Below are 24,196 nucleotides of genomic sequence, written 5' to 3' on the forward strand. Positions count from 1 at the left end.
GTGTATTCACGTGTGTGTATATGTGTATTAACGTGTATTAAAGTGTGTTACTGTGTATTAATGAGTGTTAAAATGTATTAACATGTGGTAATGTGTATTAGTGTGTTATTGTGTGTATTAATGTGTATTAACGTGTTTGTGTAATTGAATGAAGCTTCGTCCACACACTGAACCTTCAGAACAAAATACTTTAATTACATCCACTGTTTGTTTGTTTGTATAAAAGCAGATCATTATCAGTAAACAACAGGCCCCACCCCCTCCACATTAATAAACCCCTCCCACAGAGGGACCGGCCAATAGGCTGGCAGAGTGAAGGAAGGGCGGGGCCTGGTCAGAAAAAGGTACGTTTATACAGCTCTGCAGCAACTTTCTCTGCTGCTCCCACAGCTTCCTGTCTGCAAAGCAATGCATGATGGGAGATGAAGTTCAGTTCAAGGTGAAGCAAAGTGCTTTTATTTTGAAGGGGATTTGTTCTTTTAGCAGAATGTTGTAAAATCTCAAGTTTTGCGACTTTGGAAAATTTAAGAAATGCAAAAATGTTTAATTAATAAATTAATGAGCAAAAGTTTCACATTAATCTCACAGATCTGTGGATTCTGTAATTGATCTAAAACAGTGGGAGTGTTTGGGAGCAGGGTCAGTGATCGTCCAATCAGAGCGACTCTTGTTGTGCTGGTGATGAGCTGAAGTCTTCCTCATGGCTTTTTAAGACTCCTCCTCCTCCTCCTCTTCCTCACATTAAGGCTTCGTCGCTCCTCAAAGTTACAGACTGTTTTTAATAAAAGTCTCTGATAGAAAAATAAAGTACGTCACGGCTCAAATGCTGCCTTCACTGCCCCGCCTATAGCCCGGGAAATCTCAGCGTCATTTTACAGCTTTGTTCAATATATCAGACACATTTCAGAATAAAAGCATTAAAAAATGTTTAGAGGAATAAACATTTACCTCGTAGATGAAATAAAGATTGATCACTGGTAAATATTGGTTCATGTTTCACGGTTTGGAAACTTTAATCCACGTCATCTTCCTCAGACAGAATGTTGGCGATGCGTTAGAGGACTGTGCAATGTGTTTGCAATGCGGAAACAATGAGTACACATTGCAACGACCATACAATAGGTTTGGAAAAACTGTACGATGCATTCGTGAGTATCACGTGTCAGTTCTGATGCAAAAATCTGATTAAACCGACGTGTTGTCCCCACTTGTCCAGTATCCACTGAGGACGGAGAACAACCACTCATTTAAGCTGTCAGAGGAAGAGGAAGTGACCAGTTTACAAAGTAAAAGCACAGATGGAAGGTTCAAAGTCCCCCATTCATAGAAATAAACCAACATGAACTTCAGCTGCCATCGTACCAGGGACCAACAGCAGCTAGCAGCTAGCTTCTGTCCATGCTAACCATCAGGACAAACATCACATCCCAGAACCACTCTGTGAAATCAAAACATCAAAATAATACCACTTTAAAATAATCAATATACTAACTATTAATAATTGCAGACAGTAAGACAGACTTGTTTTGATTTTCTGATGCTGAGAGACATAAATATTGTTCAATATCACAGATTCTTTAATGTGATGGATGTGATTGTTGTGCTGATTATTGACGTAGATCAGGGGGTCAAACTCATTTTAGTTCAGGGGCCAAACAGCAGTTTATCTTCAGTGGGCTGTAGATTTTAGGTGTGAAGATGTGTAACTGAATCATTATTGTGCTCTAGTTTGTACGCCACGTATAAATGATAAAATATGTACAACACTGGTAATATAAAAGCAACAAGTGACACATTTTAGTCCCTGCAGGATCTTCATTTTACATTTGTTTGAATACTTTGAAATTGAAGAATAATGAGAAAACTGAGGAAAATGAGCCCTGCAAATATTGTGGAGTTTCATTAAATTTGTCTATTAATGTGTAAATATCTACAACTGAATTAGTTGGTCATTTCCACAATGATTCATGGTTTCTCTGACTTTTTTTTCTGCTGCTGCGGGCCAAACTGGATGCTCTAAAGGGCTGCTTTTGGCCCCCGGTCCTTGTGTTTGACACGTGTGACATAGACAGAGCTAGCTGCTGTGTGCAGAGGTTTATTCCATAAAGCAGGTTATGTTCAAACTCTGTGTATGTTCAGGCTCAAAGAGGGAAACTCTGAGTATCTCATTCCTAAACACGAGGTATGTTCTTCTCTGAGTATGTTACCATGGCAACATTGTCCGTGAACTAAACCTGGTCGCTGGCAGGTTTTATCAATGAAACTCTGGGTTTCTACCTGGCTCCGCCCACCTGAACACCGTTTCTGGACACTTTAATGAACCTTAACACTTTTCTCTGAAACACATTAGTAACATCACACACCACAGACGTGTTCACATCATTAGTAAGGTTGTGTTGCTTTACATATTTTTGGGGGTTTTTTTTTGTGCATACTGTAGTTTTCTTTTTAACATTGTAGATGTAGATGATTTAGTGAAAGTCACTGAGAGGTTGATCTGCATTAAAACATCTACTGACGTCTGTAGTAAAGTTCACTGAATCCAAACCTGTGGATAATATAAAGGAGGAGATGATCATTTAAATTAATCCACTTTTGAGGCTCGATTGTTTTTTATATTGTTATACAGTTTGATCTGCAGATCATGCACCTTTGAAGTTATGATGGCACAGTGAATTATGACACCGCTCTTGGAAACGATGGGTCGCGTGTTTGCGTCCCGCTTCACACTTTTTTTTATATTTTTTGGACGTTGAGATGACTGACAACAATATTACATTAAAAATAAATATAAATGATTAGATATGAAGCGGCTGTCACTGTCTTTATATCCAGTATAACAGGAGGACTCTCTATGCAGACATCCTATGCTGCTGACACGTCTCGTCAGACACATTTTATTCATATTATTCACCGCTCGTCACATCACTGAAGAGATAAAGTGATGAAGGGATGAAAAAGCGCGACTAATCGCAGGTGATTTAATCCACTATAGTCACTGAAGGTGTTCAGTATGAACGCACCTTTAGAACAGGCTCATATTCCTCAAACACAGGTTTAACTCACCCATCAGGGTGTATAAATCACTCTTTTTTCCGGGTGGTTGCCATGGTAGTTTGTGTAACCGTCGATCCATTGATGATGGCTTTTTATCGCGCGTGCACGTCAGTAACCCAAGGTTTACATACTCAGGGTTGATTGACCCACTTCATACCAGCTGTACTGGAATTAGATACCCAGAGTTTCCCAAAGCGGTGTATGTTGACCCAGAGTTTATGGTAAATTCAGAGTTTGTTAACCCTCCTTTATGGAACACCTCTCAGTTAGCCCCTGTTAAGATGGCGTCATATCTCCCTTTATTTATCCATGGTTCCTCCATTCAGTAAAGAACCAGAAGAAAACCCTTATTGTGTGAAACTTCTGTTAGTTTTTAGTAGTTTGGTTTCAGTTAATCAGTTTAGTTAATCTAGTCAACAAAATAACTATAAATGAGTTAACTTAGTAATGGTGACTTTAAACAAGCAGGAGCTTCATTCTGATTACCTTTATAATAAACCTAATAGTCAGATTAAATAGATGTTAAGGGCTTTAAAAACACAGAGTTCATGTTGTGAGATAGAAAAATACATTTTAACTGTGTTTTCTTCTTCTTTTTTTAAAATCAGGCCAAACATGACATGGAAATGCCTCCCATGCATGTTTATGGATCAATATCACACACATAATTTAGCTTCCAGCATCTGAAAATCATCTGAAGAACTCCATTAAACCCATTGATCATGTATTGATCATGTTTGGTACAATTTCAGGAAGTTAAACAGCAGTAAAGTCTCTGAACAGAGAAAAATGAAGAAAAGAAAAGGAAACAGGAAATTGTTAAACTCTGAAATAAAATTCAGAAAATTATTAAAGAGAAAATCTGATTCTACGTTTCAGTAAAAGTCTTTAACTTCCTGTTTACAGTAAAACTAATCATTCCCATGGCAACAGGAGGGCGACACCCATCAGAAGTGCTTCATAGTTTCATATCAACGGGACTGTGTGTGTGTGTGTGTGTGTGTGTGTGTGACACGTTTACAGCAACAACAGCAACGACCACAACAACAACAACAACAGCGGCAGCAAACGACAGGTCGGCAACAGTCGGATCAGGTTACCGTGGCAACCATAGCTGGATATTTACCAAAATAAAAGATTTTTTAAAATAGTGCGTGTGCAATTGTTCCCCGGTGTGTGCGCTTAAGTGTGCGACCTTCAGAATAAAACGTTTTTAGACGTCACACGCCCTATAACACGTTTGTTGCTGATTCAGTGCAGTTCATCCGTTTAACGGGAACATCTTTTTTTTTTTTAAAGAAGGGGCAAAACTGTGCTTTTATTGTGAAGGAGTTGTATCGTTTCTTTTCAAAGTAAAGCATTTTCAGTATGTAAAGAGAAAATAAAAAGAAAAGTTACTTTTTGAAAGCACTTCAGGTTTAAAGTTAAATCTTTAAACAAATCAAAGCTCAAGCTTTTTGTCGCTAACTTTGATGCTAATTCTGTCGCTAACTTTGTCATACTTTGGGACATCAGAATAAACGCGCCATGTTTGCGACCCACACTGGAAAAATGGTTTGACGCTGCACGGCTACTCTGCTGACGCAGCGATCCGAGGCTTTTCAGAATAAACATTCGTGTATCGGCTGAAACAGGCGCCGGGCGTCAGGAATGAAGGTCTGTAAACAATCAGCAGGAATGCATGTCCGTGCTTTTCACAATAAAAGCTTTTTAGCCCCAAAGACAGTTCGGCTGAGAAAATATACAATCTGATATTTAGAAACTCTTACTCTGAAAAAACTTGGCTGTGAAGCGTTGGCGCCCTCCTCCTGCTCCTCAGTGATTGGTCCGTTCAAACATGTCCCTCCAATGAGGAGCCGTGCATAAACGAGTGAAGGCAAGGCCATAAAAATCAGCCAATAGGAGCAAAGCGACGAGCACCTTGAATGGCTTTCAATGTCTGAGAGGAATAAATACAAAGGTCGACAGGAAGTAGAGGTTTGTCATTTCCTGTCAGTGATGTCACTCCACCTCGTCACGCTCCGGTTCTTCTTCAGTTTAAAAACACGCTCCGCCTCCTTTTGATCAAGGCTTCTGAGGTCCAGGTGAAAGGACGACGGGCGTGGAGAGTCCGTCAACACTCAGCGCGGGAATGTGGATCTGATTACTGCCATTGGACGGAAACTAGGAGACAAAACACCACAGTTACCAAAATAAAAGCATCACTTTAAAGTTGCTGTCTGCAACTCTTATAAAAGTGACTTTTTGTCATATTTACTAAAGCTGTCACAATGTAAGGACAGATTTACATCAAACTAATAGTTTGTGTGAAAAAAAAAAAACGGCAAATTGAGCCCCACCCCCTGCCTTTGGCAGATTGCCAGAATGCACCACGACCGAGCAAAAAGAACCAATCAGAGCCAGAATTGTGTTTGATGGGCTGTCTGACAGCTGTTGATCACAGGCCCCGCCCCCTTCCAGGGGCTGAAGTGCCGTCTTTTTTTACAGTGTATGGTCTGGAGGAGTAGAAGATGGAATTGTTGACTTTTCTGCTTGAAAGGTAATTACTGCTGCTTGATTTACATTATGTTTGATTTGTAATTGTTACACTAGAACTATGTGCTGCATGTGTTGTTCATGTGTGCGCAGCAGCCTCCGTGTGAGCTGCTGTAAGTGACACTGTGTTGTTGCTGCTGCTGAGGTGTGTGCACATTGAGAGAGAAGCGCTAATATGCTTTTAACAGAACATGTTATATTACTGTGATGTTGCTCACGGACTAACGTTAGCTTGCTAGCTCCTCTGAGGGAGGGACTTTGGAAAGTTTGGAGGCAGGGCAAGAGAGCAGCCGGGAGGGAGGGGGAGAGAGGGATCTGAGAGTTGCGGACTGCACCTGAAGATCTTTCTCCTCGTTGGTGATGAAGGGTGCTTTTATTTTGAAGGGGGGCCATTTTTCATTATCATGTCACAATATCACACATCTAACACTAGAGGTCAGTAAATAGAGTAGCTAAAAGGAGTGGGTGTCTGTAGTGACAGACGGAGGTGTGCCTGTAGTAGGGCTGCCAACTTTGGTCGTTTAGTCGACTAATTGGTCGACGCCGTCGTGGTCGACCAAGATTTTTTTCTTCATTGGTCGACCAGCAATGGTATCAGTTTCAATACAGTTGTTTTTAAAAATGCAATGCATTTATTTAGGTGATATGGGTTGGGCACCGAGAACCGGTTCCTAACGTCTGGTTCCAGAACCGTTACAGAAATGTTTGCATTTGGATTCATTTTTTTGATTCCTAAATGCCTGCACCAGTTTGTTTCCGCGGCTTTCTCTGTTTGTTTACGTGGGGTTTGTATAAGAACGCGACTGCAGTGTGTGTGTGGACCACGGAGCGGAAGAGAGATAAAAACTAATCACCGGTAAATAAAGCCCAGGTCAACTCCAGAAAACAATCACCAGGAATAAATATTATCTCCCTGGTAAAGACAGTAGCTCTAACAACTGGTAAAATGATAAACATGGTGATATTACAGCCTGTACATGCAGTACGGGGACGCATTTACTCCGCTCTGGGTCCTAGTGCCAGCGTCTGGTGAAGCCTGTTCCGTTTGCCGAGGTCCGTGTGTGTTTAACAAGTCTGTGTGAAAGTCTGCATGTTCATGCCTCTGTCCATCCACTCTTTTCATTATATCCATATCTTTTAAGGCTCTTAATAAATAGTGTCGGCTGTAGTCCGGGCCCCCGCCATCTTGGATTATGACGTCACCAGCACGTCATCGCCGCAAATTGCGCAAGCGCAGAATGACTCAAATAACTGTAAAGAGGTTTTATATTAGTCTATTTTCTTTTTAAAGTGGTGTTTTTTGTGGCTTTAGACTCCAATTACATTTATGTATATAAAATATTCCCTACAGTATAAACAGGTTCACAATATAACTATTTTTATAGTTTCTGTTTCCACTGTATAGTAATAATAATCTTTCTCAACAACAACTATTGATTAATTTGTCACATGACTGTTCCAGGGTTTGTTTGAGTTTGTTTTATTTAGTTTCACATCTACCAGTAGCTTTTTGTTTTTTATACTGCTGCCAACTTGTTTGTAGTTTTATTTCAGCAACTTTCACTTTTACAGTTACAGTTGGGGACTTTTGTAATTGAATACCCTAGTTACAAGTGTGTGTTTATTGATTGTGCTAAAAGCAAATCGGCACAATAAAAAGCCAAAATAAAATATTTGTTTCTTCTTGTTTTCTTCTCCTCATGCTTCTTTGCACCTGATCATTTATTCTCTGGCTCCACTGCATAAAAACTTTGAGACAAACGTGTCAATGCACGTGGGGCTCAGATTGGAGCCACGAACCATTCACACTGGAGTCTGATACAGGTCACATTTTAAGTAGTAATGTGAACGGATGAACAAAAAAATTGGATCTGTAGTAGTAGTTAACTTTCACTGCTGTCAATTAAGTGTATGACGCAACGCTGCCTGTGCTCAGTCCACGACGTGCATGAACCTGACTGTCATCCGCATCAGCAGGCTATTGGCACAAATTACTTTGTTTAAAAACGTCTAGAAAGTCTAGGTCTTACGTTTGGCAACATGATGTTAAAACGGACAACTAAACGCTACGTGGGCCATAGTCTTGGTCGACCAAGTGTCTGTAGTGACAGACGGAGGTGTGTCTGTACCTGGAAGGAGAGCTTGGCTGGAGATCGAGGAGCGATGGGACTCAAAGTGCTCCAGAAGTGAATAGAGGAGGGAAGCTGAGGACTGGGAGTCAGTAGAACAGGAGTCTGAGCAACAGACAGGGACAGACAGAGTTAAAGACAGTTACTGACACAAATAGACAGACATACAGACAGTTAATGACAGTTACAAACACAGTTACAGACAGCAATACCAGAGCGTGGGAGGTGATGACAGATGGCGTTAAGGTGTTGGTTGCTGATCCTGGAGCTAACAGATTGTTGACGGCGGCGTTGACCTGTGAAAGAGATGATCAGCGTTGAGATAACTAAAGCCTGACTTGTTTAATGCTGACTCACCTTATCCAGGGACAGGCCAGGGGGGAGGGAGGGGGAGGTGGGCAGCTCCAGGCCTCTGGGCTTCTTTGGTTTGGAGGGAGCGACGCTCACTGACGAGAGCGGAGGGACAGACACGTCTGAGACAGACACAGGATCAGGATTAGTGATGGATCAGGATTAGTTGAGCAGAACTTGAATCAGTAGTGTGTACCTAGTGCGTTCTGCTGCTGCTGCTCACTGGACTCAGAGACGCTCAGAGGAGGAGGAGCAGAACTACAGACGGGCTCACAGACCTGCGATCAGAGAGGAGCGTTAGACTACTGACCCACCACTGACCCAACTGATCATGCTCAGTAGCGCCCCCTACTGTCTGTCACCCTCACCTCCTTCCTTGGCAGAGTCACTATCTCCAGAAGCCCCGCCTCCGACGGCAGTGTCTCCTCCTTAATGACCATGGGAGCAGGAGGGGGCGGGGTCTCTGTGGCATTAGGCAGGGCCACGGAGAGGGGCGGGGTCTGCTGCTGGGGGGGGTTTATAATAACAAAAATGGGCGGAGCCTGAGACGACGGGAATTCATCCAGTGAGGGCGAGTCGCTCACGTTAGTCAAATAGATCTGAGGAGGGTCGCTCAGAGAGGGCGGAGCCTGTAAACAACAACAACACCACAATAAACACACAGCAGGGCCGATTTAGTTAAATAAATGAATAAATAAATTAAAAGCTGACCTGTGATTGGCCGGCTCCTATCTGTGGGCTGAGAGCCGGAGTCGGACACGGAGACGTTTGTCCAACCATGATGGAGTCAAAGGCTCCACCCACTGAGGACGACTTAGAGTCTGAGAGCACAGAGAGCTGAGGACAAAGGTAAACAAGTGGGCGTGGTTAAAGCAGTGGGCGTCGTTAGAGCACAGGTCACGGGTATGTGTGTGCTTATGTGAGAAGACGTGTTTAAAGAAAAAGGCGTGGCCTCACCTCTCTATCCACCCTGGGGGCGGAGTCTGTCTGCAGTAGGAGCTCAGATTTGATTGGCCGGGGGTTGGGCGGGGTTTGCAGTGATTGGATAGTGAAGGTGGAGTATAGGCCGGACTTCATGTAGTCATTCCTGGAACTACGCTGAGAGGAACCAGGAGAGGACCGCTGGAAACAGGAAGGAAACAGTCAGGAAACTGGGAGGATACAGTCAGGAAACTATGATGAAACACTGAGGAAACAGGGAAGCAACAGAGGAAACTGTGAAGAAACTAAGTAAATAAAGAGGAAACAATGAGGATACAGGGAGGAAAAAGTGAGGAAACTATGAGGGAAACATGGAGGAAACAGAGGAAACACTGAAGAAACAGAGGCTGTGTCTGGATAGTCCTTTCGTATCTACTTTTCCATAACCCCGTGGATGACGTCACACGGTTAAGGAAAGGTGTTAGAAGAGGAGTTAGGAACAGGCAATCACGTGTGTTTTGACAATCAGATGCACTTCCACTACGTGACGTTTAAATTTAAATCAAAGGAAAAGAGGCTACTAGGAACAAAAGGTAAACTAAAAGAAAGTCACATTGAGAATGGTTGCTCACACTCACCTTACACTCAGAAATATGAATTCTGTTGAATAAAACAATGTGGATAAAAATGTCTCTGATCCCTTTTTCTTGAATCACAGAGTGTCTGTTTTATGTCAGTTAAAATCTGATAATGTCTTGCATATAATAATATATGGGTTTTAGATTATTTATTTTAAGTTGTTCAAGGCATATTATTGCATTGGTATGGTAATTGTGAGTTTCCGTGAGCGCGTTTCCCTTTAAATGTTGTTGCCGCAAGGAATTGTGGGTCAGCATTTTCTCGCCTCCTTTAGTGAAGGATGCATCACTGTTTCCTAGGCTAAAGGAGGTAAAAAGGAAGCAATGGTCCTCTTTTCCTGAGCCTAAAGAGAACTATGACGCTATTTATCATGGCCACCACTTAAACACTTCCGGGGGTGAAAGAACAGTGGATAGGAAAGGAGATAGGAGGGAATATTTGGACGCAGCCAGAGTAAATGAAGAAGAAACTCTGAGGATTCGACGAGGAAATAAAGAAGAAATAGGGGTAAATAAGGAGGAAATAATGAGGAAACAGGAAGGAAAGCCCCACCTACCTGAGTTAAGCCTTTGGTTGGACAGTTTGATGTCAGCACTCCGAGGCCCTTTGATTGGCTGTTAGAGTCAGTTAAGTCCCGCCTCTGAGCATCATCGTAGCTCCGTTGGCCGTCGGGCAGCGATGCGTCAGGTTGACTCACAAACCTGTAAACAAACTTCTGCCCACTGACCTTCTTTATGATGTTCTGACAGGAAGTAAACAACAAACATTTCATTATCAAACAACAAGAAACACATTGAAGTCAACTTTAGAATCAGAAATACTTGAACGATCTCGCAAGACTTTAACCCTTACTTTTCTCAGAATTTACACAAACAGTAGCACATCTGCATGTGGAGCAGGTATAATAAGTGTAACATTTAAAGCGTGAACAACATCACGTCATCAGCAACACAAACTAAGCTTTAACGTTAGCGCACGCTTCTTATGAGAGGGTGAACACACTACTGTATCTTTGTTAGTCATTATGATATGTCAGCATTTAGAATATTCTGTACCTTGTCATAGTAGTACCGTAGCGCCCGGCTCAGCTTGTCATAGTTCATGTTGGTCTTGTTCTTGCGGCGCCCCCACAGGCGGGCCACCTCCTCTGCATCCAGCAGCTTGAACTCTCCGTCCTCTCCAGTCCAGGAGATCAGGTGACGCTGACGCTCGTCCTCCAGCAGGTGGAGCAGGAACTGCCACAGAGTGATGGAGGGGTCCATGGCTGTGGGGTCACACACGTGACTAATGCTCATTAGGATCAGGTATTACAGGCATGTGGTCGTATGACAAACAGCAGATCGAGGCTGCGTAATGATGAATGCGTTAAACTGTTCTTCAAAGTTGAGTTTAATAAGAAAGAGATTCTCTCTTTTCTCATAAACACAACATTGTAATCTATTTAATGACTTTCAAGAGATATTGATAAAAACTGAATGTGTTGAGGAGTAAAAAGCAGTGAAGTTATGAAGAGGTGGAGCATCCAGTTCGTCTGTGGCTATTGAGGAGCTACGGAAACACATTAGGACCAGTTTGGATGGACACTGTTGGAGTTGACTTTATTAGCAAATCTTTGACTTTTGAGTTTATATTTTAAATTTCAACTTTAATCTCGACATTTTGATTTTTTCTTGATTTGCCTAAAATTATTATCTCCATCAAAATTGGCCCGAATCCTCTTCTGCAGTAGATTTTTGTTTAATCGGGATTGTATTACTTTAAATGACATTGTAAACCTAACCTGAGCACGTTGGACCACAGACTGCGTTTCCATGGCAACAAAAGTGTTTAAGCTTTGATAAAACGGACGTTCTAGTTAGATCGTGGATTATCTGAGCCAGACTCTCAGGTTAAACCTGGATCAAACCCTGAGCTGGGTTTGATCTAACCCTTCTCATCGCTGACCTAGATCAAGACTAATGTTGCTAATCAATAACTAATCAATATCTGTCTCTGACATGGACTTCCACAGAGTGTTTGAGCCTTTAGCTATGAGCGAGTGCACGCCTAAATATACCTGCTGCACACGCACAGCACAGGGCCACAGCAACACACACACACACCTGTTGAGATGCTGCTTCCCTCCAAAGTGTGCACGTGCACACATACAAAGTGCAACATGTAAACACACACAGGTTGTCCTACCGTTGATGAGTGGGTTTGGTTCCATCTTCAGATGTTATTGTTGTTGTTTGTGTCACTGTAGACTCACAGTCTCTCCATGCTGCCCTTCACTGTCTGATGATGATATTATTGTTGTTGTTGATTGTCCGTATGTCTGTCAGAGCCGGGCTGTGGAGGAGGGGCCGACGCTCTGCAGCTTCATGGCCGACCTAAGTGCCTTATGTAACCGCAGAGAGCCGCCGCTGCCTGGCCCCCCTTCCTCCATGCTAACAGCAGCAGCTTAGCCACGAGAAAGTTCCACAAACACGTTGACGACTGCACATTTACACGCGTATCATAAGGAGTTTGATATAAAACTGAAGGTTTGCAGGCGTCCAATAATCACTGCTCCTCTGACCGTTGCTGCTAAAAATAGTTAGCAATGCTAACTGTCGATGATAATCCGGTCAGGAAGACAACATTACAAACGCTTGGTGATTTTTCTTCAGCAATTTCCGTTTTGAGCAGCCGGTATTACGTTTTTTCGCCAACACTTCTGAGTTCAGTAATAAGAATAACTTCTTAATAGTTTTTGGTTAAAGTTGTTAGCCTAGCATGTTAGCTAATGTTGCCTTCCTGGCTCCTGTGGCCGTCAGTCGGCTGCATCCGTAGGAAACACCGAGGCCCGGTGTCGGGCCTGTGGTGCGGAGGGAAAGAAGTCCAGGGGCTCCAGCTGGACAGTCCCCCAGGCTGTCCCTTTGTATCCTCGGTGATCTTCTTTGAACGAAGGAGCTTTTCTCTTCCAGGAGAACTCACCGCGTCTCACCCGGAGCGGCTCCCGGGAGGAGATGCGGCTCCGCGGGCAGAGAGCGAGCAGAGCGCCGCCAAAATGCACCCACACACTTTAATGAGACTAGAACAAAAACACATTTCACTCACTCACTTCACTACTGTTTACAAACACAGTTAAATCATGCCATGACCAAATTAACTAAAGATAAAATATACATTTACAAACAGAACAAAATGTTTTTAATTGTGTAAATGTAATGAATACAGTAAACAATTGAAATAAATCTATTTATTACAAACACACCAACAACCAATCATACATAGAAATAATACAATAAAACAATAATAAACTGACCTTTTTACATCTTATATACACACTACACACCTTTATATCATCACAAAATGTGATCGTATCTAATCTGAGTCACATGATCAACATTCATTAGAATAATGACCAATCAGAGCATTGACACTGGAAACATCAAAGGAACTCTGTGCTTGTGACGTTTTACGCATTTTCGGATTGATTTCTGTTGTTTTGTGTATTTGCTTTGTGTTTTTGAATTCATTTTGGTATTTTGAAGTATTTTCTGTGTCGTTTTATATATATATATTTTTTTGTGTGTGTACTTGTGTGTTTCTAGAGTAGATTGGTATGTATTACAGACATAAGTGTACGTTAGAAAGGTGAGAGGAAGAGCAGAAGAACAATGAGGGCTTCACAGACATTAGGACACATATGAACATGTGTTCTCGCTTTTTCTGGATCACCTTTGATGAGTATTTACGTGGAAAATGCAGCTTAATGTTTCAGCATAAAACATTTAATTACGGGGGTTAACGAGGCACCTTCACACCATCCTTCGTCATGACAACTCATCAAGCTGATCACAGCATCTGTTACCAGGCAACCGTAACCCTGTGTCCAGGAGAGTTGACTCAGCAGAAAAACAAAAGTATTATTGATCCTGAATGTAGGAGCCGTACAGGGTTTGGTTGTTTCTCACCTGTTTCTAAATGAGGTTCATGCATGTGAATGGGTATCGTGCACGCAATCAGAGTATGCACGCTTCTGCACCACAGTGATTGGGCGTGGCACTGTGGGAGTAGGTTATATTAATACGTGCGCTTACCTGGCAGTGTTTTGTTTGGCTTGCTGGTGGGGTGAGGTTGGGAGAGCAACTTTCTGTTGACCGCATCATCCTGCGATCCATCTACAATCTGCACTGTCATGAGGTATCTGTAAAGCAACCAATGCATGCTACTAAAGTAAGTGCCTATGTCTCCAACACGATCTGGAACAATAAACCTCCCAACTCTGGGCAATTGTTTGGCATGCGCGTCATCAGTGTTATATCCCTCCTTGCTTAGCCTACGTGGCGTGAAAAAAAACTGGCTTTTAGTCCACATGCCACAATACTGAATGTTACTGAAAAGACGTTTCATTTACAAAACTCCAAACATTTTGGGGGAATTTTTTACACATTTTTAAACAGAAAATATATGGTAAATAACCAAAAATCTGAAACAAAATCCAAATATGAATTCAATGTATCAGCAATACACCATGAAAACTCAGACAGCAGAAAAAATAGAATATTTAAATGAAAAAAAAGCGAGCTTTTAATAAAATACATTTTATTGAAGAAGAGACAAACCTTTGATTAGACGCTGGTTATGAAGAGAGTTTTTAAAAGATTATTTAACATGTCAGCAGATTCTTCTTCTGTCCACGTTTCTCTTCTTTGTGTGTTTTGAGCGTCGGGAACGAGAGTCTGTTTGTGTCCAAATGACGCTGAAGCTTCTAGAAAACATCTCCACGTGATGTTTGTGTTTGTGTGAGTTCACTTAGACCCTGCAGCTCCCTCAGACCCTGACCAGGACACGCAGACAGATCCATCAATATTACTGATTATTATCAATCAGACGCCAACTAACACAGCAATCATGGGAATAAATACCTCCAGCACCAGGCGGATGTGGGCTTTTATTTTGGCTGAGTCTTTTGTCAGCTGCTCTGTGAACCTGAAGCACAGCGTTAGCATTGTTAGCTTTACACAAACGTGATGAGAACACATTAAAAGGAAGATATATCAGCATTTAAAATGATTAAAAAGCATGTATTTACAGACAAATATATAACATAAAACAGGAATGTAAACAGGGACTGACGCTGTCAGCTGATTGGTCTTCTTGTCGATAAATTTCAGCGCCTCGTCCAACGTGAACTCCACAAAGAAACCGAATCCCACCGCCACAAAGATCCTGGAGGCGTCCTCACTGAGACATATTGATGACATCATCAGTTTAACCATATGACCTCAGATCAGGATTGATCCCAGGCTCAGAGGTAAGGTTAGGATTAGGGATGTCCCTATCAGGTTTTTTGCCCGAATACGAGTTTTTTGATTTTGAGAATTGGCCGATACCGAGTACCGATCCGATACTTCTATAATACATCAAAAAGATAAAGAAGAGCAAAAAAACAGATCCAGGATGTCTCTTATTTATTTTATTCACCTTATTTTAACATTCAACCCTAAACAGAACACTTCTGTGACGTAGCTTGATCAATCAAGCAATACATTAAAAGAAAATTCACTTTAGACTTTAGTGCAAGATTAAATAAAATTGAATAAAAATGTCTAATATGAAAAATTAATAGTGCCTCATCTTAAAACAAATAAAAAAATAAATGTCAGTGCTGTAAAGTAAGGTCAGTAATGTGCTTTTAGGAACTGCACTTTTAATGTTTAATCTCCTCATTTAGTTTCACAGATTAAAATGTATGTTTATCTTGATGAAAAGTATGACAACTTCATTTTGTTGGCATTGCAGGTGCAGAGCATGTAAAATATTAGCTGTTTATTAAATAAAGTGTGTGAGGTCTGCAGATAGAGGTTGATTTAGAACACACCTGCACGTCATGCTGTAGATTGACTTAGGATGGTCTATTCTCACACACAAACATACACTCACACACAAACATACACACGCACACGCAAATCAAACTGGCGCGAGTGTGCGCACACAAACACTCATGCACCCGCAAACAAACACTTGTGCGGAGCAGACAAACAAGCCCTCAAACATCTGTGCACAGTGCGCACACACACTAGCATCAGGCTAGTTAGCAGAGAGGCTAACGATATGTTTGGTCTCTTTCAAACAGAACAAATGTTGTAGTGATTTACCTGATGTTGAACTCTTTTATTCACAAACATCTGAGAACTTTGGGTCTAACTCTCCACCTCTGCTCTGCATCCAACTTGTTCTGCTGACCAAACAACAGACATGGCTCCTCCTCTTTTTGACACAAGTTCTTCTGTGTCATCATGTTCTGCAGTATCAGAGCTTTCTTGTCCATTTACACCGTAACCATGGTAACCAGAGCGCTACTGTTTACCTTCGCAGTGCAACATTGAAAAGGCTCCGGTCTGACACGGCACAACGTAGCGTTCCGAACATTGTGTAATCAATATACCGGTACGGTGGTATATTAAACATTTATATCATAATGAAAATATATACCGGTATTTGGTATGAACCGTTATACCACCCACCCCTATAATGATAATAAATATACATATATATCTGAGTCCTGATCGGGAGATAACGTCCGATTCCAATCGAGTCTGAAACCATGTGATCGGGCCCAATTTCCGATCATGTGATCAAATCGGGACATCCTTAGTTAGGATAATCCTATCAGCTCAGAGTTAAGGCTAAGATAATCCTATCAACTCAATAACACACACTCACATCTGAGCCTGAACGAAGAAGTTACAGCCCAGGTCCACTTCCGTCTTCAGATGGCCTGACTCCGCCTCCTGTAGTGACATCACAGCCGCAAAACACACACACACACACACACTAAACTGTTTTCCATGTTTGGAAATGTTACACATACGAGTAGGTGTGTGTGTGTGTAGGAGTGTATATATACGTGTGTGTACCTGCAGACTCTGGATGGTGTTCTTCAACTGTAGATATTCTGAGATCTTCTCATAAACCTGATCCCTCTGATCCATCACCGCCCTGAGAGAGAGACCGACACACACACACACACACACACACACACACACACACACACACACACACACACACACACACACACACACACACACACACACACTTTAACCAGCTGTAACTGATGGTCACGTGGATTCTATAACTAGTTGACCCGTGTTAACCAACCACTACTGTTTGACACGCCCCCTTACACCTGTGTGGTGCGTTCACGGTCCTCACCGTAAATCTCGCCTCAGGACGTCGTTGACGAAGTTTTCATATTGTAGAACCTTCCCGGTAACCGTAGAGTCAGCGGGAGCGAGCATCTTTACCGGGAGCGAGTCGCTACCGACGATACCGAACAAACGATAGCAGGCTAAGTGTAGCAGATTAACTGTATCAGGCTAACCGTAGAGGACAGGTTTAAGTCGAACCAACAGGACGAGGATGTGACCACATCTGACGGTGACCCGGAAGAGATGCAGCGACAGAAAAATACACTGCTGCTTTTCAAAGTAAAAGCACGGACATCAACAAAACCTTCACATCATTTGAATTAAAACCCGAATGGGTACAAGACAGAGCTCCATCTGCATAAAACTACCTAAACGCACGTGACAATGAGCAAAAACTATTGTTTTAAATAAAAGTCCCAAGTTTAATCATCACTAAACAATCTTGAGGGGATACCATTTTTAAATCACAAATGCACTAATAAATTAACACGAAGATTATTAAAACTCCAAAGAGCTTTTTGAACTGAGGTTTGTGGGTCTGACACGTACTGAACAAAAATAAATAATTAACAAAGATTAATAAATTTTTGTCCAAGCACTCAAAACATCAATATTTAAAAATTATACTTCACTAATTGTTTCCGTGATTTAATGCAAAAAGTAAAGTTTAAAGAAAATGTTGATTATAATTTCGTCTTTCAAATAACAAAAATGATAATCAACATCAGTAAATCCCTAAATGTTCGCAACGATGTTGATGTTTTATTTTGAAGTCGAGTCTGTCCACTCCGGCGCGGTTTGATGACGTTTCTGTAAACCAACACGGTTAGCTCCATCTATTTCATTTTACCTTCTAAAACTCCAGAACAGAATGATTCAATAATAGGTAAATATGAATTTCTTTCTAATCTCTTTAAACTAAAAACAGAGAACAAAACTCTACGCGTTTGGTTTGCGTTAGCTTAGCCTTCCCCATGTTACCATGGCAACGGGTAGCCCAACGCTCACGAGCACCAAAATGTTTAGTGCATTTATTTAGTGATGTGACACGTTTTATTGAGGTTTTAAAATGTGTTTCATGACTAAAAAACATCGTCAATAGCACAAGTTATTCCAATCAGTCTTAAGGTTGTTACCATGACAACTTAGCGAGTTAGCCTTAAGCGCTCAGTGTTAGGTGGTCAACTTTTGAATGAATGAATGAATGAATGAATGAATGTACTTTAAATGCCACGTTTACGAAGCGTTACCGCAAATGAATCAAACCATAGGAATGATTTAACCTGATTATACTACATTGATAAATACATGTTCAGCCTTAGTAACTGTTACCATGGCAACAGAAAGAAATTGGTTAAAAATTGCAAATTAGAGTTGCCAAAAGTGGACAGAAAAAGTGGTTAAAAAGGGTTCAAAGTGCTTTCATACATTTTTTTACCCTCCGTTTTCCCGTGATCACGACTTAATTTTATCGAGATAAGGAGACTGTTTTCCCGTGATAACGGGATAATTATCTCGAGATAATGAAACAACAGTGTAGTGTAATAAATCATTGCAGGAAACATCATTCAGTGTAACAATGTCAGAGGAACAGGGGCATATAGATCACTGCATCAGGACTTCAGTAAAGTTAGAAAGACCCAAATAACGTCTTATTCTAACCGTTATGAGATAGCCAATGAGCTACAAGCTGCAATGAGCTGATCTTCAATTATTGATCATTTCAGCAGAAAATATCCCTGTGTGTTTCCTGTGCAGCTTGATTCTAAAGCCATGGAGCAGTACAGCATCCTGGGTCGTATCGGAGAAGGAGCACACGGCATCGTGTTTAAGGCCAAACACATCGAGGTGAAGCTCCTCCCACATGTTCACCTGCACTGTTCACCTGTATATATTTATGTGTGTGTGTGTGTGTGTGTGTGTGTCAGACAGGAGAGACTGTGGCTCTAAAGAAAGTGGCCCTGAGGAAGTTAGAGGATGGGATTCCTAACCAGGCTCTGAGAGAGATCAAAGCTCTGCAGGAGATGGAGGACAACCAGCATGTACGACACACACACATACACACGCACACACGTCTGCTCTTATTTTGCTAAGAGTCATTGTGTTGTTTTGGCGGTGGTCAGGTGGTCAAGCTGAGGGACGTGTTCCCTCTGGGGACAGGCTTCGTGCTGGTCTTTGACTTCATGCTCTCTGACCTCTCTGAGATCATCAGGAACGCTCAGCAACCTTTGACCCCAGCTCAGGTCAAAGGTTACATGATGATGCTGCTGAAGGGCGTGGCCTTCCTGCACCACAACAACATCATGCATCGAGTGAGAGACATACATACAAACACACACTAACCAAAAACAAACCACAGAACAGTGTTTTTCAACCTTGGGGTCGTGACCCCATGTGGTTTAAGATGTGGTCACCTCAAATGTTTAGTGATTAGTAAAATAAAAATTACTGATTAAAATTATATTTTGTCAAATTAACACACTTCACTTTAAATGTCCTTGGTTTTATGACTAATTTCTATTAATTTGGAGACATTTTGGGGAAGAATTTGAGGAATATTGCACGATTTTTTAATTAAAAAAAATATTATTAATGTTCTGACTAATATTTAATATATAACATTATTGATAATAAAAAAAATATTTGAGTTTTTTCTTTTCAGTGGCCCTAATCCCTAACCCTCCTCCGTAGTATTATTATGTTATCAATAATAATAATACATTTTATTTGAAATTCAGCGCCTTTCAGGTCACCCAAGGTCACCAAACAGTACATGATAAAACCACAACAACATAGTATAAAACCACAATAAAGTCTAAAAACAACAGGAAAAATGAAGCTAAAACAAGGAGAGCTGGTGGAGTGGATAGATGAATGGAGGAAGAGGATCTGAGGGAGTGAGATAGAGTGTGGACGTGGATGGCAGTGTGGTGGATGGCCTTAAACCTTAACAGAAGGATCTTGAAGTGGTTGCAAGATTGAATGTGAAGTCAGTGGAGCTGGTGGAGAACAGGACTGATGTGGGAGATTGAGGGAGTTTTGGTGATGATGAGGGCAGCTAAGTTCTGGACTATCTGAAGTTTATGGAGGGATTTGCTGGGGAGACCAAAGAGAAGGGAATTGCAATAATCGAGCCGGGAAGTGACGAGACTGTGGACAAGGATAGTGGCAGTGTGAGGGGCGGAGGCGATTAATGTTGCGGAGGTGGAAATATGCAGACCGGGTGATATTATTGATGTGGAATTTGTACAATAGATTGCTGTCAAGGATGACACCCAGACTCTTAACCTGTGGGGAGGGGGAAACGGAGGAGTTGTACCAATGAGGAGAACCTTTTTTTTGTCACTGTTGAGTTTTAGGAGATGATGATTTAACTTCTGTGATACAGTCAATAAGGGAAAGGGGGGGAGGGTAGAAGATGGTTTACTGGTGAGGTAGAACTGGGTGTCATCTGCGTAACAGTGAAAATTAATGCCAAATTTACGGAAGATATTGCCAAGGGGGAGGAGCTAAATAATGAAGAGAAGGGGCCCCAGGACTGAGCCCTGGGGCACACCTGTAGTGACGGGGGAGAGTTTTGATTTAAAGGATTTGAGCTGGATGAACTGAGTGCGGCCGGACAGATATGATTTAAACCAGTTTAGGGGGGTGTGGGTGATGCCGATGGAAGCTAATCTGTTCAGAAGGGTGGTGTGAGAGATGGTGTCAAATGCTGCACTCAGGTCGAGGAGGATGAGGATGGTGAGGAGTCAAGAATCAGCTGCCATGATGAGGTCGTTGGTTATTTTTATAAGTGCTGTTTCAGTGCTATTGAGGGGGCGGGAACTGGACTGGAACTGTTCATAAAGGTTATTGTGGGATAGGTGAGAGTGAAGTTGGCTGGCGACTATTTTTTCGTGAATTTTACTGATGAAGGGGAGATTTGAGATGGGACTTAAGTTATTGAGATTGGAAGGATCTGCACCGGGGTTTTTTAGGATTGGAGTTATTGCAGCGGTTTTGAAGGATGAGCGAACAGTTCCAGTGATGAGAGACGAGTGGATGATGGCGGATAAGATGGGAAGCAGAGAGGGGAGAGAGGCTTTGACCAGGAATGTGGGGAGAGGGTTCAACTGACAGGAGGATGGTTTGGACTGATGGATGAGGTCTGAGATTTCAGAGGGAGTGGTCAGTTGGAAGGTGGAAAAGGAATGAGTAAATGGGAAGGATTCTGGTGGGATGGGGAGAGGAGAGTTCTGACTGAGGAATGTTCTGGATTTTTGAGGAGAGAAATGACATTAAGGCAGTGAGTCAGGAGGGCAGGTGAGTTTATTGAAGACCTTTATTTGAACTGGTTAAACTGGAGTAATATTCAGATTTAGTTTTAGCAATGGAGTCTTTGTACTGGATGAAGTGGTTATCGTACACGTCTTTATGAATAGTGAGGTGGGTTTTTTTATGGAGGCGCTCGAGTTGGCGACCTCTGGCTTTCATGAGCCAGAGATGGTGTGTGAACCAGGGGCAGGAGTGAAGAATGTAACAGACATGGATTTTAACGGAGCCTGGGAGTTGAGAATGGAATGGAGTGTAGTGTTGTAATGCATAACCAGATCATTAGGGGTAGAAATGTATTTATGTCCAGGTGGTGGTCAGTGCTAGAGGTGAGGGTGTTAAGATTTATATTGTTAATGTTGTGGAATGATTCGAGACGTGGGAGCTTAGTGGTAGTAATGGTGAGAGCAGCATTGAATGAGAGGAGAAAGTGATCGGTTATGGTGAGTTCATCAGTTTTACAGTAGAGGGGTGACACCATAGCAGCAGAGTAAATCAAGAATGTGACCTTTTGAGTGAGTGGGAGTGTTGATATGTTGCTGAAGACCAAAACTATCTAAACAGGAAGTAAAATCACTGGTAAAAGGATGATTGATGTTGTCCATATGAATGTTAAAATCACCCAGCACTATTATTTTTGATGAAAGGAGGATAAATGAGTGAGGAAGTCATTTAAAAAATCACTGTTGGATTTAGACGGGCGGTAAACAGTTGTAATTATGGTGGGAATAGGTCCAGAGTTCACATACTGTGGAATTAAATGAGGTGAAGACTGGGGCAGACACAGGTGAGACTTTGATGGTCTCGCCCCGGTCGGAGTCACGTGGTTTACAGGTGTAAACAAACCCAGGTGGAGTGGATTCAATGAGCTGAGAGAAGTCGTGTTCTTGTTGCCGTGTCAAACTTAGTCAGTGAAGAGTTCATGGATGAGTTGTCTTTTACTGGTGAGAGAGCGGATGTTGTGCTAGCCGACCGCTGCTGCTCCATGATGTTATTATACTGTCTCTTGTTTGTTTTCCAAAAACTCCACTTGGCAATTAAACTGATTCTGATAACAAACATGATCAAAAACGAATTCTAGAAAAGAATAAAACGTCTCTGGGGTCGCCATAAATTAGTGATATAAAAATGTGTGTGTGTAGGACCTGAAACCAGCCAACCTCCTAATCAGCTCCTCTGGTCACCTGAAGATCGCTGACTTTGGATTGGCTCGTCTCTTCAGTGATGTCAGAGGTCGTCTGTACAGCCATCAGGTAGCCACCAGGTGAGATGCTCAGCGGTCACACACACACACACACACACACACACACACACACACTCACCCCTGTGTGCATGTGTGTGTGTGTAGGTGGTACAGAGCGCCTGAGCTGCTCTACGGAGCCAGAAAATACACTGAGGGCGTCGACCTGTGGTGACAAGTTTATTCATTATCATCACCATTACCTGAACACAGGAGTCAGGGCGATGCTTCAGTGTGTGTGTGTGTGTGTGTGTGTGTGTGTGTGTGTTTCTGTGTGCGCAGGGCGGTGGGCTGTATATTTGGGGAGCTGTTGAACTCGTCTCCTTTGTTTCCTGGAGAAAACGACATCGAGCAGCTGTGCTGTGTTCTTAGAGTGTTAGGAACACCTACAGAGGAGAACTGGCCTGTAACACACACACAATTACATTTTTCAATTACAATTACGTCTTCAATTATCCATGTTCAATTACAACTGAATTATGATTACGGTGGCTGGAATTTTTTTCCAATTACAATTAAAATTTTTCCCCTGAAAATCAATAACAATTACATTTTTAATTACAAAAGGACAAATTAATTTAATCACAATTACAATTATGTCATAATCGTAATTAATTTTCAATTACAGGGATAATTGACCCTAACTTTGGCTGCAACACACACGTCTCTCTACAGGAGGTCACTGAGTTGTTGTTTATTTGTTGTTTAGGATGTCACCGAGTTGCCCGACTACAATAAAATATCCTTTAAGGAGAATCCTGCAATCCCATTGGAGGAGATCGTCCCTGACTCCTCCCCTCAGGCCGTGGACCTGCTCTATAAATTCCTGGTTTATCCGTCCAATCAGCGCTGCTCGGCCCGACAGGTACCTCTGATGGGGCGGGGCTTGTAGCTCCACTAATTGATTAGTGGGTGGCACTTCCTGTGTGTCATGTGACTTCCTGTCAGAAGGAATAAAAAAAAAAAAAAATCACATACATGAATGAATTAATTGATTAGTTGGCTCATTACCTGCTCAGGTGATTGATTGATTGATAGCCCCTCCTCTTTTGGCAGGCTCTACTCCACCCGTTCTTTTTCTGCGTTCCACTTCCTGCTCACCACTCAGAGCTGCCCCTTCCTCAGAGGGGGTGCCGGCCCCTCCGCCCCCTGGCCCACTTCTCGCTCCAGGCGCCCCTGCAGGACAGCGTGGTGGAACCCAAGCTGCTGCGAGGCCCCGCCTTCTGCCTGTGATCGGTTCTTAGGTTAGCACCTCTGAAATGGAAACCACGCCCACAAACTGGTTTTACATAATTTATTGTTTGTTCATATTCGCTAACCTTTGCTCCGCCTCCTGCTGAGCCTGTGACACCTGAACTGGTCTCTGATTGGACCAGCTTTAAAATGCATAGACGGAAAAGGTCCAATGCCCTTACAGAGGGGGTGGGGCTAAAGGGAGACCGACAGGTGGAAAAGGAGCCATGAACCAAGGTTGTATTTACACGTTTACATGCTACATGTGTCAGAGTTGGTTGACCCGTGTGCAGCAGCGCCCCCTGCTGTCCACGCAGAGAAACCCCGCTTTTATTTTGAAGGGGATTGATTTATGCAACATTCACATGTACTATCGCCTCCTTCACTTATTTGGCCTTTAACAATGATTTCTAATTTATTTCACAAAATCACCCAAACATGTAACAGGAAAGTATAGGGACAGCTCCTTCAAAATAAAAGCATTAAAAATGTCCACTATGAGTCAATTGAAGCAGCAGGGGGCGATAGTGAGCAGACACACAGGTGATGCATGATTGGACGGTTAGAAGAACCAAAGGCTTAAACAACACGAGGCACTT

The 24,196-nt window shown here is 42.3% G+C and overlaps 3 protein-coding genes across 3 annotated transcripts; 1 reads left to right on the forward strand and 2 right to left on the reverse strand.

Moving 5' to 3' along the window:
• Nucleotides 1-2,511: 2,511 nt before the first annotated feature.
• On the reverse strand, nt 2,512-11,870 carry LOC114458682 (ETS domain-containing protein Elk-1-like). The gene is made up of 11 exons (XM_028441096.1): nt 11,817-11,870; nt 10,688-10,896; nt 10,189-10,374; nt 9,030-9,194; nt 8,784-8,909; nt 8,441-8,701; nt 8,269-8,350; nt 8,079-8,194; nt 7,934-8,017; nt 7,722-7,826; nt 2,512-5,220 (listed from the first exon to the last, which is right to left on the reverse strand). Exons 1-11 carry the CDS (start codon nt 11,839-11,841, stop codon nt 5,122-5,124), a joined length of 1,458 nt encoding a protein of 485 aa, XP_028296897.1. The 5' UTR covers nt 11,842-11,870; the 3' UTR covers nt 2,512-5,121.
• Nucleotides 11,871-13,196: 1,326 nt separating this feature from the next.
• On the reverse strand, nt 13,197-17,180 carry LOC114458684 (protein UXT-like). The gene is made up of 7 exons (XM_028441098.1): nt 16,818-17,180; nt 16,523-16,604; nt 16,329-16,396; nt 14,739-14,846; nt 14,528-14,591; nt 14,225-14,439; nt 13,197-13,806 (listed from the first exon to the last, which is right to left on the reverse strand). Exons 1-6 carry the CDS (start codon nt 16,901-16,903, stop codon nt 14,371-14,373), a joined length of 477 nt encoding a protein of 158 aa, XP_028296899.1. The 5' UTR covers nt 16,904-17,180; the 3' UTR covers nt 13,197-13,806; nt 14,225-14,370.
• A 414-nt stretch (nt 17,181-17,594) lies between these two features.
• Nucleotides 17,595-23,684, forward strand: LOC114458686 (cyclin-dependent kinase 20-like). The gene is made up of 9 exons (XM_028441099.1): nt 17,595-17,699; nt 18,572-18,661; nt 18,742-18,855; nt 18,937-19,125; nt 22,267-22,388; nt 22,473-22,535; nt 22,647-22,770; nt 23,074-23,229; nt 23,421-23,684. Exons 2-9 carry the CDS (start codon nt 18,587-18,589, stop codon nt 23,595-23,597), a joined length of 1,020 nt encoding a protein of 339 aa, XP_028296900.1. The 5' UTR covers nt 17,595-17,699; nt 18,572-18,586; the 3' UTR covers nt 23,598-23,684.
• The last annotated feature ends 512 nt before the right edge of the window (nt 23,685-24,196 follow it).

Source organism: Gouania willdenowi, unplaced genomic scaffold (genome assembly GCF_900634775.1).
Source record: "Gouania willdenowi unplaced genomic scaffold, fGouWil2.1 scaffold_15_arrow_ctg1, whole genome shotgun sequence".
In the NCBI taxonomy this organism is placed as follows: Eukaryota; Metazoa; Chordata; class Actinopteri; order Blenniiformes; family Gobiesocidae; genus Gouania; species Gouania willdenowi.

Excerpts from the sequence above, each read along its gene's own strand:
- LOC114458684 (XM_028441098.1), bottom strand. The coding sequence starts at position 16,903 with ATGCTCGCTCCCGCTGACTCTACGGTTACCGGGAAGGTTCTACAATAT. Across the intron at positions 16,605-16,817 it reads GTCCTGAGGCGAGATTTACG|GGCGGTGATGGATCAGAGGG; the intron begins GTGAGGACCGTG and ends TCTCTCTCTCAG. Across the intron at positions 14,440-14,527 it reads ACATCCGCCTGGTGCTGGAG|GGTCTGAGGGAGCTGCAGGG; the intron begins GTATTTATTCCC and ends TGTCCTGGTCAG.
- LOC114458686 (XM_028441099.1), top strand. The coding sequence starts at position 18,587 with ATGGAGCAGTACAGCATCCTGGGTCGTATCGGAGAAGGAGCACACGGC. Across the intron at positions 22,536-22,646 it reads ACTGAGGGCGTCGACCTGTG|GGCGGTGGGCTGTATATTTG; the intron begins GTGACAAGTTTA and ends CTGTGTGCGCAG. Across the intron at positions 23,230-23,420 it reads AGCGCTGCTCGGCCCGACAG|GCTCTACTCCACCCGTTCTT; the intron begins GTACCTCTGATG and ends CTCTTTTGGCAG.
- LOC114458682 (XM_028441096.1), bottom strand. The coding sequence starts at position 11,841 with ATGGAACCAAACCCACTCATCAACG. Across the intron at positions 8,910-9,029 it reads CCCCCAGGGTGGATAGAGAG|CTCTCTGTGCTCTCAGACTC; the intron begins GTGAGGCCACGC and ends CTTTGTCCTCAG. Across the intron at positions 8,018-8,078 it reads CTGGCCTGTCCCTGGATAAG|GTCAACGCCGCCGTCAACAA; the intron begins GTGAGTCAGCAT and ends TCTCTTTCACAG.